At 42.4% G+C, this 13,777-nt stretch overlaps 1 protein-coding gene across 4 annotated transcripts; it reads right to left on the bottom strand.

Moving 5' to 3' along the window:
- Positions 1–5,439: 5,439 nt before the first annotated feature.
- On the bottom strand, positions 5,440–12,897 carry LOC121852908 (ankyrin repeat and SOCS box protein 1-like). Of its 4 annotated transcripts, none has more exons than XM_042346921.1 (4): positions 12,841–12,897; positions 9,517–10,253; positions 7,970–8,156; positions 5,440–5,814 (listed from the first exon to the last, which is right to left on the bottom strand). In XM_042346921.1, the coding sequence occupies exons 2-4, from the start codon at positions 10,150–10,152 to the stop codon at positions 5,681–5,683; spliced, it is 957 nt and encodes a 318-aa protein (XP_042202855.1). In that variant the 5' UTR covers positions 10,153–10,253; positions 12,841–12,897; the 3' UTR covers positions 5,440–5,680. The 4 variants fall into 4 exon arrangements, with proteins under 4 accessions (XP_042202855.1, XP_042202853.1, XP_042202854.1 ...); XM_042346919.1 differs by having other exon boundaries at positions 12,836–12,896; XM_042346920.1 differs by lacking the exon at positions 12,841–12,897 and adding an exon at positions 12,655–12,711.
- Positions 12,898–13,777: the final 880 nt, after the last annotated feature.

The following is a 13,777-nucleotide window of genomic DNA, read 5'->3' on the forward strand; positions in this document are numbered from 1 at the left end:
ATATTTTTCTTATTATTCTCAGCACCTTGGGACGTCTTCCAGGCGTGAAAGGTGCTATACAAATGTAATCTTGTTGTTGTTGTTATTAGATTCAATTCTACTTGATAAAGAATGGAGGATTTCTACTATGATTCAAACTGTAATAGATTTTCATTATTCAACAACAACAGTTCCTCCTGAGGACCTGGCCAACAAATCCTCCAGATAAAATGTGGGACGCTCTACAGTGCAAATTGGCCACAGTGCTCGTCTACAAAATACACAGTCACTGTACTTAATAAATTCTGTGAAGTGCTTTGAGTCATCTCAACATCAAAAACAACAACAAATTGCATTGATATAGCAGCCTTCATTTTGGAAGGACACCTCAAGGCGCTGTGAACCCACAACCTTCTAATTCATTGGCAAGAGTGCTACCTATTGAGTCAGACTGACAACTAATCTCCAACAGCTAGAAAATGGGAATATCACAACAACAAATCCTGGTACAATGTGATAGGATGCTATATCAAACACCCCAAATTATATATTGCCTTTCAAATCAGGAGGATGTCTCAAAGTGCTTCACACAGCTGACTATGAGCCCTTGCTGGAGATTTTGGGCAGGGGAGGAGGGAGCTGAGGGTGAGGGGAAATGTGACCACAAGAGCGGTTGAAAAGATGGGCTTTAATGCAGGCTTTAAACGTTTAAAGATTGTGAAGGAGGGGACAAGACCGAGCAACTCTGGGACGGAGTTTCAGAGAGTGGGGCAGAATGTCTCAAAGCTCACCCACTGATGGTGGGCAGATTGGGTGGGGTCATGAAGCTGGCAGTGTTCACTGAGCAGTGGGAGTGGCTGGAGCGGTGGAGTTGTAGGAGATCAGAGAAAGTGGGGTGAGGCTGAGAATTGAATTTGATATGCCGGGGTTTGGGGAGCCAGTGGAGCTGAGTGAGAATGGGGGAGATGGCCTGTGGAACCTGATGGGGGAGATGACATGGGCTGCAGAATTCTGGGGGGTCTGCAGTTTGTGTAGGAAAGAGTTTAACTTGCAAAGGATCATTGAACAGAGGAATGAGATCAAGTTCATAGCTGATATGTTTATCCTGTAGTGGGATAAATTGTAGTGCTCCTGAAACCAAATCTTCTCACTCAGTGGTCTCAGATCCAGGGTTCCAGCATGATTTGCCGTGGGTCAAACCCAATTTATACTGCTTGGACGGTGGTGAATTGCTTCTAAACTCACAGAAATTGATTACAAAACCTGCAGTATAAATCTACTCTTCAATATTTTCAAACTGTTGGTTTGTTTGAATATGAAATCATTAATTTTATCATTTTATAAATTTTATTCAGTGAATGTTATCAGGATTTGTGCTAAGCTAGCCATATGTAGTTCTTGTTTATTCAGCAAAGCAACAATTTGCAGCTCATCAGGAAGTAAGGACAAATAAAAAACTATTGATTGAATTTGTTACTATAAAAATATTATTAAGGCCTGCCAAAAGCTGAAATTAGCTGTCATTTAATTTGACTTGGATGTCAAGTTCTTCCTGTAATCGATGTAGATGCGGAAGAAGGCTTTTGATGTCTTTGGATCAATAACAATTTTAAACCAGCAAATGAGCTGTGTAATGGCTCCTTTGAGAACGCAGTTGATGAGGAATTTTGTCTGAAAGTGGATCAGAAAGTGATAGAAATAATTACTTAATTTAAGTCACTATGGCCTAAAATGATTTCTAATTCAGTAAATGTTACGCGAGCAGACTCTTTCTAAATGCACGTATGATCTCAGTAGTTTGAATTGCCATGAGGTAAAACATATTTTCCCAAGATTAATTTTGAGTTTTGATGTCTCATTTTCTATCCCACTCCCAGGTGAGTCCTTCTAGTCCTTCCATGAGAGAGTGCACATTCCATTCCAGACGCAGAGAAATTTCCAACTCTAATCGGCTTGAATGGAACTCTCACTCTGTTTGGGAAACTGTTCAGTATGGTGACGTGTGGGTTTCAAGTGTATTAGAGACCAGGCTGATCAACTCTCCTCCCAGGCCCTGTATGACCTGATGCTAATTTCTGTCTGAAAAAGCTGCTGCCAGGTTTATCTATCTCTGCAAGCAGCCTCAATACAACTCCTGGTTCAGTTTTTCAATGCTTGGTACAGGTGGGCTCTCCTTTAAGCCAATATCTTGTTCTTGGCTTGCATCATACGCTCTTGAGAAGGCATGTAACAGAGAGTACTACTCTGTGTGTGTATGTGTGTGAGGGGATGGGGGGCTGGGCGGAGAACATTATCAGATATTGTGAGATACACTCACACCTCCTAGAAAACAATATTGCAGAAACCTGGCAACAGATCTACAGCCTCTCCATTTGCCTAAAACCTGGTTAAAAAATGAGAAGATTCCATCCTACAAATCGTTTGTGAAGCACCTACTCCGAAATCTTAAATAAGTTTGTTGTAACCATAAGCTCTGTAAAGATTTTGTGAATAATACAAGACAGCGATTGCTTGAAGGATTTTGTCAGAAAGCCCTCTCATCAATACTCCACATTGATCTGCCGTCGCTCTCAAATGAACAATAACATTGTAATGTTATCACGCCCTTCATTAAGGGTGGTGTCTCAAAGCACTGAACAACAACCTGGTTTGATGCCGAACAAGACATGTTCAAAACATTTCTCTTTCACATGCTGATTGGCCTGCTGTGGGTTTCCAGCATTTTATGTGTTTTTTTGGCAAACTTTGTGCATTGACATTTTATTTTGTCGCCGTCCTGCCACGAGATGGCTCCCACACCCACATTTATTTGCAACAGTGAACAAACATGGTCACCAGCTGCCCACATTAGGACCATCCATGCGGCCCTGGGATATACTCTGCATCTGGGCCTTCTTTGTGTTGTTCAATAAATGAAAAGTAAAAAACAGCTTTTCACATTCTTTAAAGAAAAATTATCCAAATCTCTCCCCCCGGTCTTTCAACTTCTGAACTGAACAAGAACTTGCATTTATACAGCCATTCACACAGTGTCCCGGAGTGCTTGACAACAAGCCAGGGGGAGGGGAAGTGGGGAGGTGACCAGAAGCACGATCAAAAAGCAAGGTCTTTATGCAGATTTAAAAATGGGGAAGGAGGGGCAAGGCGGAGGGATTGATGGAGAGAGTTCCAGAGTTTGGGAGGGGAGTGGCTGACAGCACGGCCGACGATAATGGAGCAGAGGGGGTGAAGGACGAACAGGAGGCTGGAGCCGGCCGAGCAGAGGCAGCGGGTGGTAGAGTGGGGGGTGAGCAAATCGGATAGGTAGGGAGGTGCGAGGGCATGAAGGGCATGAGGGCACTGAACAATTCAAAGCAATGCCATTTTTTTCCCAGGTGTTCTGCATGAAAACCCAACAAGTAGTAGCTGAGGCAGAGGAGCTACATATTCTGTTCTTCCTCTTGGTAAAGCAGACCAAACGCAGATGTTTTTGTAAAGGCATATCTGCAATGCTCCAAAACACTATCCTGTGTGAAGGTCTGTATATAAATGAAAGTTGTTGTTGTTTTGTCTGTCAGTGGGGTATTAGATAATAATAATAATAATAATAACAATATTAATCCTTAATTTGATATCGCGCTTTTCACGTCTTCTAGATGTCCGAAAGCGCTTCACAGGATACACTGTAAAGTTAATTGACTATATCGGCGAAAGCGGCTGCCAATTGCGCACAGCAGTGTCCCACAAACAGTCGTAGATTGAAAATGAGCAATTTATTATTGTTTTGGTTTTTGGAGGGATTATTATTAGGCTCTGTGTGGAGTAAGGAAACTTGCCCAAGGTTTCGCCCTCTGCCTGGAATTGAACTCAGGTCTCTCACTTGCAAAGCGAGTGCTCTAACCACTGAGCTACAGGACTCCACAGTCCTGTATTACAATATTGAATTTCAATAGATATTGTAATTCAAGAGGAAAAGATCACATTTTCAGTGTTTGGATTTATAACAGGTCTTTATTTGAATCACTGAACGATAAGTCCAAATATTATAATTCAAAAGTTACATTCTGCATACATTTCATTGATGGCAACAATCCAGACATAGAAGCTGATTACTCAGACTGGAGTGCAGGCTGTCACTCAGATAAAAGCATGATTTAGTGCAGTGAGCTGAAACTAAAGATTGATGGAATAAGGAGGAAAGCTTTGTGTTCACGATATTTCCAAAATGGAATTCTAAAACTAGACATTTCATGGTTTATATTCATGTTCACACCAGATGTTTGCCCACAGAAAAGGAAAATGTTTGCAAAGTGGTTACTCGGTTGGGGCTGCAACTAATGTGCATCATTATGTAAAAACAGGGACTAATTTGCAGCATTTTTTACCAGAATTTCTCCATAGAGTAATCTGAATCATAAACATGTCACTCCGACCTGTGCAACCCTGCTCTGGAAATAAATTGCTTCGAGGTGGATTTGCAATAGATTGACAGGAATTCTAACGGGATTCTTAAGGAATTACAGTAAGAAATACCATAACGACAGCTTTAGAATCTTAAGATATATGTACGCATAGTAATTAGCTAACTTGCAGAATTACTGCAATGAATTACTCTATGTGAAAAGCACTGAGACCATAGGAAAAAACATCTAACATCTGTGATTCCAATCACCATTAAATATTAAACCCCAAAGCACAATAAATGTCATAAATTAAAATATTTATATAGTAATTAAAATACTACATTGCGTGTGCTTGTGTTGATTTATTTTCCTATGAAACAAGTGGGGAACAATTGCTAAACCAATGCTATTTACACACAAGTCCAACACTTTTTAGTTCCCTCTGCTTTCAAATTTTGCTTCACTTTCTCCATCAGAACATCTGCAAAATTGACTGCTGACCAAAATTGACCAAATAAAAATCATTTCTTAATCTTAAACAGAAAGTAATGTAATCGTACTAACCCTTGGTTCAGGCACACGGGAAATGGGTCTCAGTTTGTTTGTAAGTATTCCATCCTTGGCAGCTAATGCTTTTTATTCTCTGCCTATCAATAAATGTACTGACCTAAGCCACATGCACTTAATCCCTAGATAAGCAAACATTACAATGGTGGTAAATTTAACAGCAAATAGAGATCAAACCCAAAATTGTGCTGTAGTGTCTATATAATAATAATAATAATAATAATCCTTGCATTTGATATAGCGCTTTTCACGTCGGGAGGACGTCCCAAAGCGCTTCACAGAATAGACTGTAAAGTGAATTGACTGTATATTTGTGGGCGAACGCGGCAGCCAATTGCGCACAGCAATGTCCCACAAACAGTCAGGGATTGAAAATGACCAATTTATTATTGTTTTTGTTTTGGAGGGATTATTATTAGGCCGTGTGGAGTAAGGAAACTTGCCCAAGGTTTCGCCCTGCCTGGAATTGAACTCAGGTCTCTCACTTGCAAAGCGAGTGCTCTAACCACTGAGCTGCAGGACTCCAAAAGTATGAGACTGATCATCCAAACAAATATCTTTAAAATTAATAAAACACTGTTTGAATCATCATCTTGTCTGTTCAGGAAGCCACTCAATAGCTTTTAAATTGAAATACAATAATTATGGTTATCAATTTATTTGTTTCTGTTCAAACTAGAGTTACATCTTGCAGAACTTAATTCTTTCACACAGTTGGTGTACCAACATTTCATTGATTGAGTTACTGCGTATCAAACAGGTTTATAGAAGAGGTAATTCTTGAGGAACTTTGGCAGTGGTAAATCATTGATATAGTTTAATCTTGTCACACCCAGACATCTTCGAATGAGAAGCCGACAAGCACTTTGAAGTATCCTTGGATTTGCTGCAAAACACAATGTGAATCACTTAAATAAAAGATACAGGATATGTTGTGGTTTTGATGGAGAGGCATCTCTGATTACAATAAAAATAAAATAATAATCCTTCCATTTGATATAGTGCCTTTCATGTTGGGCGAATGTCTCAAAGTGCTTGACAAGATTTACCGTAAAGTGTAGAAGCTGGGTGTTTTGTAAGCGAACACGGCAGCCAATTTACGCACAGCAATGCCCCACAAACATCCATGAAATAAATTACAAATTTTATTTGGAAGATTGTTGGCCATGACACTGGGAGAAACTCCCTTCTCTTTTTTGATTGTACTATGGGATCTTTATGGTCAACAGGCAGAATGGATATCAGTTGAATTAGTTGAAAGGACAGCAACTCCAAAAATGCAGCACACCCCCCGCACTGAGCGTCAGCCTAGACTATGTGAATTCAGAGTTCTGGCAAAGGTTATAAACCCACAGGCTTCTGACTCAGAGGTGAGAGTGCAACCAACAGGGCAAGGCTGACTACAATATGTAATGGGTGATCTACAAACAGTGAGGTTGAAGTAGATTATGAGGCACAACAAGATATTTCTGGTAATCAAATTAGATACTTTTGTATATGCAATACTCGTAGACTCTTCCTGTGTGAAGGGCTCTATATAAATGCAAGTTGTTATTGCTGCATATTAGAATTTTATGTACTGTGTGTCACTGAGTTTTCTAACTGAAGACTATTCTTATGTAGCAGAAATGACTTCCCATGGGCAGTTGTGACATTAAAATCACCAGTTAAAGACATCATGCTGCAGCATTCATTAGTTTCAAATACACTTTCATGGTATAAATTTAATGTTACGGCTGACAACAATGTTTCCTTGATACGTAACACTATTAAAACTATCAGAGAGGAAACTGTTCATTGCAATGGAATGCTTTAATAGCATTGAGGAGGGCAAGCAAAATGATTGAGGGGATGGAGGGATTGGACTATGAGGAGTGATTAGATAAACTGGGCATGTTCACACTGGAGAAGAGCAAGTTGAGGGGCGATATGATTGCGGTCTGTCTTTAAGATTCTGAAGGGAATAGATAATGTAGACCGTGATAAGCTGTTTTATCTTATACTGAACAATATAATCAGAGGACATGGCCTGTGATTGAAAGGGGATAAATTCAGAACAAATTTGCAGAAACACTACTTCAGTGAGCAAGTAGTAAACTTTATGGAACAGGCTCCCTAGGGAGACAGTGGAAGCAGTAAATGCTGTTTGTTTTAAGAACAAATTAGATAAGTATCTGCTAGAAAATAATATCTTGGGACACATGTCAAGAGACTGCCAGGATAGTGGAAGGCAAACTAGATGGACCTTGGTCTTCTTTCGCCTAGCAAATTCTTATGTTCTTAAGATAAGGGCTGTGGAGCACCAACACACCCAATAATATATTCGGAAATTGAAGATAGGTGGGTTAATTCCCCAGAAGATTAATATTAAGATTCTCGTCATTACTGTCAAATGGCATGGCGGCCTGCCTTTGCAACCTTCTGTGATCTGACTTCCACAACTACTCCCACTGCTCTACCATCTTAGTAGGCCTGCTTCTTACTCCCCGCCGGCTCCCCCTCACCATCAGCAGGCAGGTTTTCAGTCACTTTGCTGCCATCCTCTGAACCTCTCCTGAAATCCCTCTGCCTCTCTGCTTTCAAATCCCAGTTGGAGATCTATCGCTTTGACCATCTACGCATAGCTGAGTTCAGGCTTATACTTAGTCTTTGGGGACATTCTCCCTAATTGGATGACACTGTATTTGTATAAATTGTTGTTGTATGTTGAAGATCAGTCAGTTTGACTCAATTTACTGGTATGGATCTTGCTTTAAAAAGAGGATTCTCACCAATAGGGCACATTAAAATAAAGGTGTTCAGTTCTAGAGCACTCTTTGTATTGTTGCTCATCACGAGGGTAAGAGATGTGATTATGGGATCACAATTTGATGCTATCACCACATTGCACATTTACCAATAGAGCTTGAAACAAAAGCACCAGCTATGCTTTTCATATAATGTTTTACAACAAAAATATCATGTCCTCCCACATCCACACACACGCAGACACATATACACACACCAGTTTGTTAAGTAAATCCTGAAAAATGCAAACGTACCTCTAGCCATTTGGAAGTAAAGTGCACAAGGATTATTCAAAATCAAATGGCTATTCCCAAGGGTTTCGTTGCAACTGAATAAACTCAAATCGGCTCCAAACTCCACCAACAACTTTGCAAATTCTTCCCTACAATTCATCTTCACTACTGCATCCAGAAGGCTTGTAGCAGAACTTGGTAGAGGACGCTATAAATGTAGTAATCAGAAATATTATTGGCCCATTTACCTTCAACACAGTAGGAGACCATTGAATCCAATGTATACACATATATAAATCCAATGCAATGTGCTAAACTGTAACATTTTAAAAACTTAGTGCAGGTCAAGAGGAACATTGTTTTCGCAGAAATTGCAGACCCCCATTACAAAAGAGATCAACACGCACACAAGTACTGAGCTGCCACATTCACCTTCAAAATACAGTCACTACACTTTATAGTAAGTCCTGTGAATTGCTTTGAGAAAAAAATGTCTGATTTCCGATTGTCAGGTCCCTGCTGACGTCACTTGTTGTGCACTACACAATACACAGGAAGTGATATTATCTGACAACTCAAATGTCAGCGATTTTTTAGTATGTGCTGGAAGCTGGGTGTACTCAGCCTCTGGTATAGAGTGGGTGCACAGTAAACCCACGTTCTAAGTGAACCTGTGCTAAACCAGGGTGAGTACTTGCGGGGCTAGTTCTAATGTTAGCGCCAGCTCTGATTCACTGGGCCATTAACATTGATGAATTTCAGAAATCGTAGAGTTCCATTTACCAAAATGAACTTTACTATCAAATTCTGCAAGGACTGTTAACCAGTTACATTATGATTAACATCATGAAGCATCTCTGTAACAAATAATAATAGTAAACCTTACATTTGATATAGCGTCTTATCAAGTCTTCGAGACATCTCAAAGTGCTTCACAGAATATACTGTAAAGTGAATTGACTGTATTTTGTGGGCAAAACGTACCAGCCAATTGTGCACAGCAGTGTCTCACAAACAATAGTGGATTCAGTAACCAAATCGTGTTTTTGAAGGAATTATTACCCCCGGAAAAGTGATCCGCTAATCGACTAACAACCAGGTTAACTGCAAATTAAAATGCTTTAAGGTTGGATGAGAAATTGATTTTGGTCACAGGACTTTAATGTTGATCTGGCAAGGGCTCAACACTGTTGTTCCATTAAAGTTAATAGATTTTTCCACCACTATCCTCATAAAAGGTCTTCAGTTTTATCCCCAAACAGCTGTGCGTCTTATTTTACAAAATTTGAATAGAAACTTCAAATTAATTTTCTAAATGAGATTCCTTGCAGCACAGCATATCTGTGCAGGCCAGACCCTACACTGCATGGATAGCCAGATATAAATATTGGAATTAATCAACATTTGCAACATATACCCAGAATTTACAAATTGAACTGCATAATAATGATGACAGATGCACATCTTGTTCCTTATAAGTTTTTCAAAGCAGTGCAAAAGAGCACTTGAGTTTCACACAATTTTAAACCTGAATATCTAATAAATAAAGCAAATAAAACTAGACTGACCTCTCCATAGAAACTCTGCAATCTGTTGCGTTCATCTAGTCGCTTGCAGTTGAAGTTTGGGTTTGCACCACTCTGGAGAAGCAGTTTGAAACAATCTAGTTTGTTGTATGAAACACTAATATACAGTGGGGTATTGATCAAGGTATTTGGGTACAACTTTGGAGACAAATGAACTGCAGAATTTATATCTGCTCCATGGTTGATCAGCTCTCTCATGATGTCCACTTCCCCATCCCGGGTAGCAAAAAACAAAGGAGTGCACCTATTGTGAGCACTCCCATTGGGTTTGGCAGCAGCCTGTAACAGAATTTGTATGCAGTTTAAGTTTCTATTCACTGCGGCAATGTAAAGAGGCGACTGTCCCCTGTCATCCACACAGTTTACATTTGCACCTTTGTGAATGAGAAACTTGATACAGTCCACATGTCCCCCTATTACAGCTAACAGTAGTGGTGCGCAAGGAATGGATCCTCCAGACCAGATCAAGTGTCTGTCAATGTTTGAGATCAGCCCACAATCATCAATTAAATGTTTCAATGTATCCACATCTCCTCTGAAGGCGGCCTCATGCAATGAGAGTGGGATGTCCTTGAAGATCTCTGAATTGGCAAACCAGGTCACCTGCTTCCTTTGCATTTTTGCAACAGATTGGAAGAGCTGGTATTCGTGTAGTAGTTTGTGACCTGCTCGTTCATTTGCTTTTTCATACTAAGTGTTGCGGAGCAGTGTTGAACATCCTAAAAATAAAAGAAAATATTGGTCTTCTCACTGGGTGAATTTTTTTTACAAACTTATCTGCATTAATAATAAAACATGAACCTGGAACAATCTCTCATTTCATTGTTCCATGGTCAACTGCAGTGGTGTGAAATGTTTACCACAAAGTCCGATTTGAGTCCTTTAAACTTTGGGTTCATTTTCCTTTGGCCTTCAGTGCAAAGTACTGTACTTATTTGACACTAAAGACATCAGCTGTTATCACATGTATCATACATAACTGCTCGTTTACAAACTCATAAAGCAGAGAAAAGCTCAGCTCTTTGTCACTTGTTACAGATTTTTCAATCCAATACAAGTTGCAGTGGCTGGTTTGCTGCCTCAAGGCTGTTGGCTTCATAATTGGCCAACAATTACAGCAGATCCATCAAACTTTGATCATACTCTATTTATAAGCAAATTCTCAAAAATAAACAAAGTGACAAAATACCGAAAAAAATCTGAAAACGATTTAACTAGAGGAATATAAACTCACTGTGAAATGTATCATGATTACTGTTAAGTGGATTGACTGTGTATTTTGTTGGCAAATCACAGCAGTCAGTTTTAATACTACAATGTCCCACAAAAAGCCATGGAGTGAGTGATCAATTTTATTTGGGAAATAATTGGCCAGGACACTGGGGAGAAACTCCCTTCTGTTTTCAGATAGTGCCATGGGATCTTTAACGTCCACCTGAACGGGAAGACGGGACCTGTTTAACGTCTCATCCGAAGGACGTCACTCGGACAATGCAACCCTCCACCCCAACACCCCAGTGCTGCACTGCACTGGAGTGTCAGCTTAGACTATGTGATTCCAAGTCCTGAAGTGGGGCTTGAACCCATAACCTTCCGACTCAGAGGCAAACGTGCTACAACTGAGCCAGGCTGACACACATATTGATTTGATCCGCGCCTGGGGAAAAACATGCTTAAAGGAGCGGTGAGGAACGAGCAAAACGCTGAGAAATAAATGAGTAATCTCAAATTAAAACCAGAAAACTAAGGAAGTCAGTGTTTACAGACCAGGAATGCCATGGTGTTCATATTAGTGTAAATTCACCCTCGCCATTTGAATGGCAGCAAAAGCCACCCACTGGCCAAGTGGGGATAGAGAGAGACAACAGGCCAGTCAACAGTGGGGGGTGAGGGCTGGACAGGGAGGAGAGCAGGAGCTCAGCGTCTGGCACCGGGTTCAGGACAACATTGGGATTCAGCTCAACAAACGTCATTAGTGTTTGGCTACGTGGCCGCTGTCTGTCTGTGTGTGTCTGTCTGTCTCTGTGTGTGTGTCTCTCTCTCTCTCTCTGTGTTTGTGTTTGTGTGTGTGTCTGTGTGTTTCTCTGTCTATGTGTGTGTCTCTGTGTGTGTGTCTCTCTGTGTGTGTGTGTATGTCTCTGTGTCTGTGTGTGTGTGTCTCTGTGTGTATGTGTCTGTGTCTCTGTGTGTGTGTCTCTGTGTGTGTCTGTGTCTGTGTGTGTTTCTGTGTGTGTCTCTGTGTGTGTGTGTGTGTCTGTGTGTGTGTCTGTGTGTGTGTGTCTGTGTGTTTCTGTGTGTGTCTCTGTGTGTGTTTGTGTCTGTGTGTCTGTGTGTGTGTCTGTGTCTCTGTGTGTGTCTGTCTCTGTGTGTGTGTGTGTCTGTGTCTCTGTGTGTGTCTGTGTGTGTCTCTGTGTGTGTGTGTCTGTCTCTGTGTGTGTGTGTGTGTCTGTCCCTGTGTCTCTGTGTGTGTCTGTGTGTGTGTGTGTGTCTGTGTGTCTGTTTGTGTCTGTGTCTCTGTGTGTGTCTGTGTGTGTGTGTCTGTGTATGTGTGTGTGTCTCTGTGTGTGTGTCTCTGTGTGTGTGTGTGTCTGTGTGTGTGTCTGTGTGTGTGTGTCTCTCTGTGTGTCTGTGTGTGTGTCTCTCTGTGTGTCTGTGTGTGTGTGTCTCTCTGTGTGTCTGTGTGTGTGTGTGTGTGTGTCTGTGTGTGTGTGTGTGTGTCTCTCTGTGTGTCTCTGTGTGTCTGTGTGTGTCTCTCTGTGTCTGTGTGTGTGTGTCTCTCTGTGTGTCTGTGTCCGTGTGTGTGTCTGTGTGTGTGTGTGTGTGTATGTCTGTGTGTCTCTGTGTGTCTCTCTGTGTCTGTGTGTGTGTGTCTCTCTGTGTGTCTGTGTCTCTCTGTGTGCCTGTGTCTGTGTGTGTCTGTGTGTGTCTCTCTGTGTGTCTGTGTGTGTGTCTGTGTGTGTGTATGTGTATGTCTGTGTGTCTCTCTGTGTCTCTGTGTGTCTGTGTGTGTGTCTCTGTCTGTGTGTGTGTGTCTCTGTGTGTGTGTGTGTATGTCTGTGTGTGTGTCTGTGTGTGTGTCTCTCTGTGTGTGTGTGTGTGTGTGTGTGTGTAGCAGCTCACCCTCTGCTCAGACTCAGGCACCAATTCCTGCAGCAAAACAAACCCCCAAAGGCCCTGTCCCCCCCCCCGGGCAGTGCCGGGAGACAGCGACATGATACCGCTCTGTCTAATCTGTTGTTATTGTTTATACGTTTGTATTTATATTGATATTAATACACAATAAATCACAGTCACTACAAACCTCACCCCAATACCGGGCAGCGAGTGTTGCCATGGAAACAGAGCTGGGCCTCCCCCCCCCCCCCCACCGCCTGCTGACAGCACTAACTGTCACAGCCCCACAGCCCCGCCCCCCACAGCCCCGCCGCCCCGCCCCCACATAGCCCCGCCCCCCACAGCCCCGTCCCCACAGCCCCGCCCCCCCACAGCCCCGTCCCCACAGCCCCGCCCCCCCACAGCCCCGCCCCCATAGCCCCGCCGCCCCGCCCCCACATAGCCCCGCCCCCCACAGCCCCGTCCCCACACGGCCCCGCAGCCCCGCCCCCACATAGCCCCGCCCCCATAGCCCCGCCCCCACATAACCCCGCCCCCCATAGCCCCGCCACCACAGCCCCGCCTCCACACGGCCCCGCAGCCCCGCCCCACATAGCCCCGCCCCCACATAGCCCCGCCCCCACAGCCCCGCCCCCACACGGCCCCGCCCCGCCCCCACCGCTGCTCCTCCCCCACTGCTGCCCTGCATGAAGCTGACGCACAAATGCAAGTTGTTGTTGTTAACTCAGTGTTTGTTTGCCCCGTTTTATATTTATTTACCTGTGAAAGTAAATCGCGTGCGGCAGATTTTCCATGAAATGCATTCCGTTAACAAACAAACCATTCAGCAACAGCTTTTGTATTTCAGGCAGTGGTTTGATCCTGACCGTGAGGATCAGTAAAGCTATTTCGAAGGAACATCACAAGATTGGTTCAGATGGAAAAGGTCCAATGGCTCATTTGACCTCCTCCTTCTCTAATACCCTTCCTGTCTTCTTCCCATCACAGCATCAAAACTGTATTGTTTTTTAAATGAATCGTTTGCCTAAATCCAGAATTCAACCACCCTCCCCGGCAACCTGTTCCAGTCATTAATTAACCTCTGGGTAAAAAAATATATTTTCTGCTGACTCTCCTGAAATTGTCTCTA

Source organism: Callorhinchus milii, unplaced genomic scaffold (assembly GCF_018977255.1).
Source record: "Callorhinchus milii isolate IMCB2004 unplaced genomic scaffold, IMCB_Cmil_1.0 Scaffold2, whole genome shotgun sequence".
Taxonomy (NCBI): Eukaryota; Metazoa; Chordata; class Chondrichthyes; order Chimaeriformes; family Callorhinchidae; genus Callorhinchus; species Callorhinchus milii.

Coding starts and splice junctions, on each gene's coding strand:
- LOC121852908 (XM_042346921.1), bottom strand. CDS start 10,152: ATGCAAAGGAAGCAGGTGACCTGGTTTGCCAATTCAGAGATCTTCAAG. Junction 8,157..9,516: donor TGCAGAGTTTCTATGGAGAG/GTCAGTCTAGTT, acceptor CTACATTTATAG/CGTCCTCTACCAAGTTCTGC. Junction 5,815..7,969: donor TTACTTCCAAATGGCTAGAG/GTACGTTTGCAT, acceptor TGTGTTTTGCAG/CAAATCCAAGGATACTTCAA.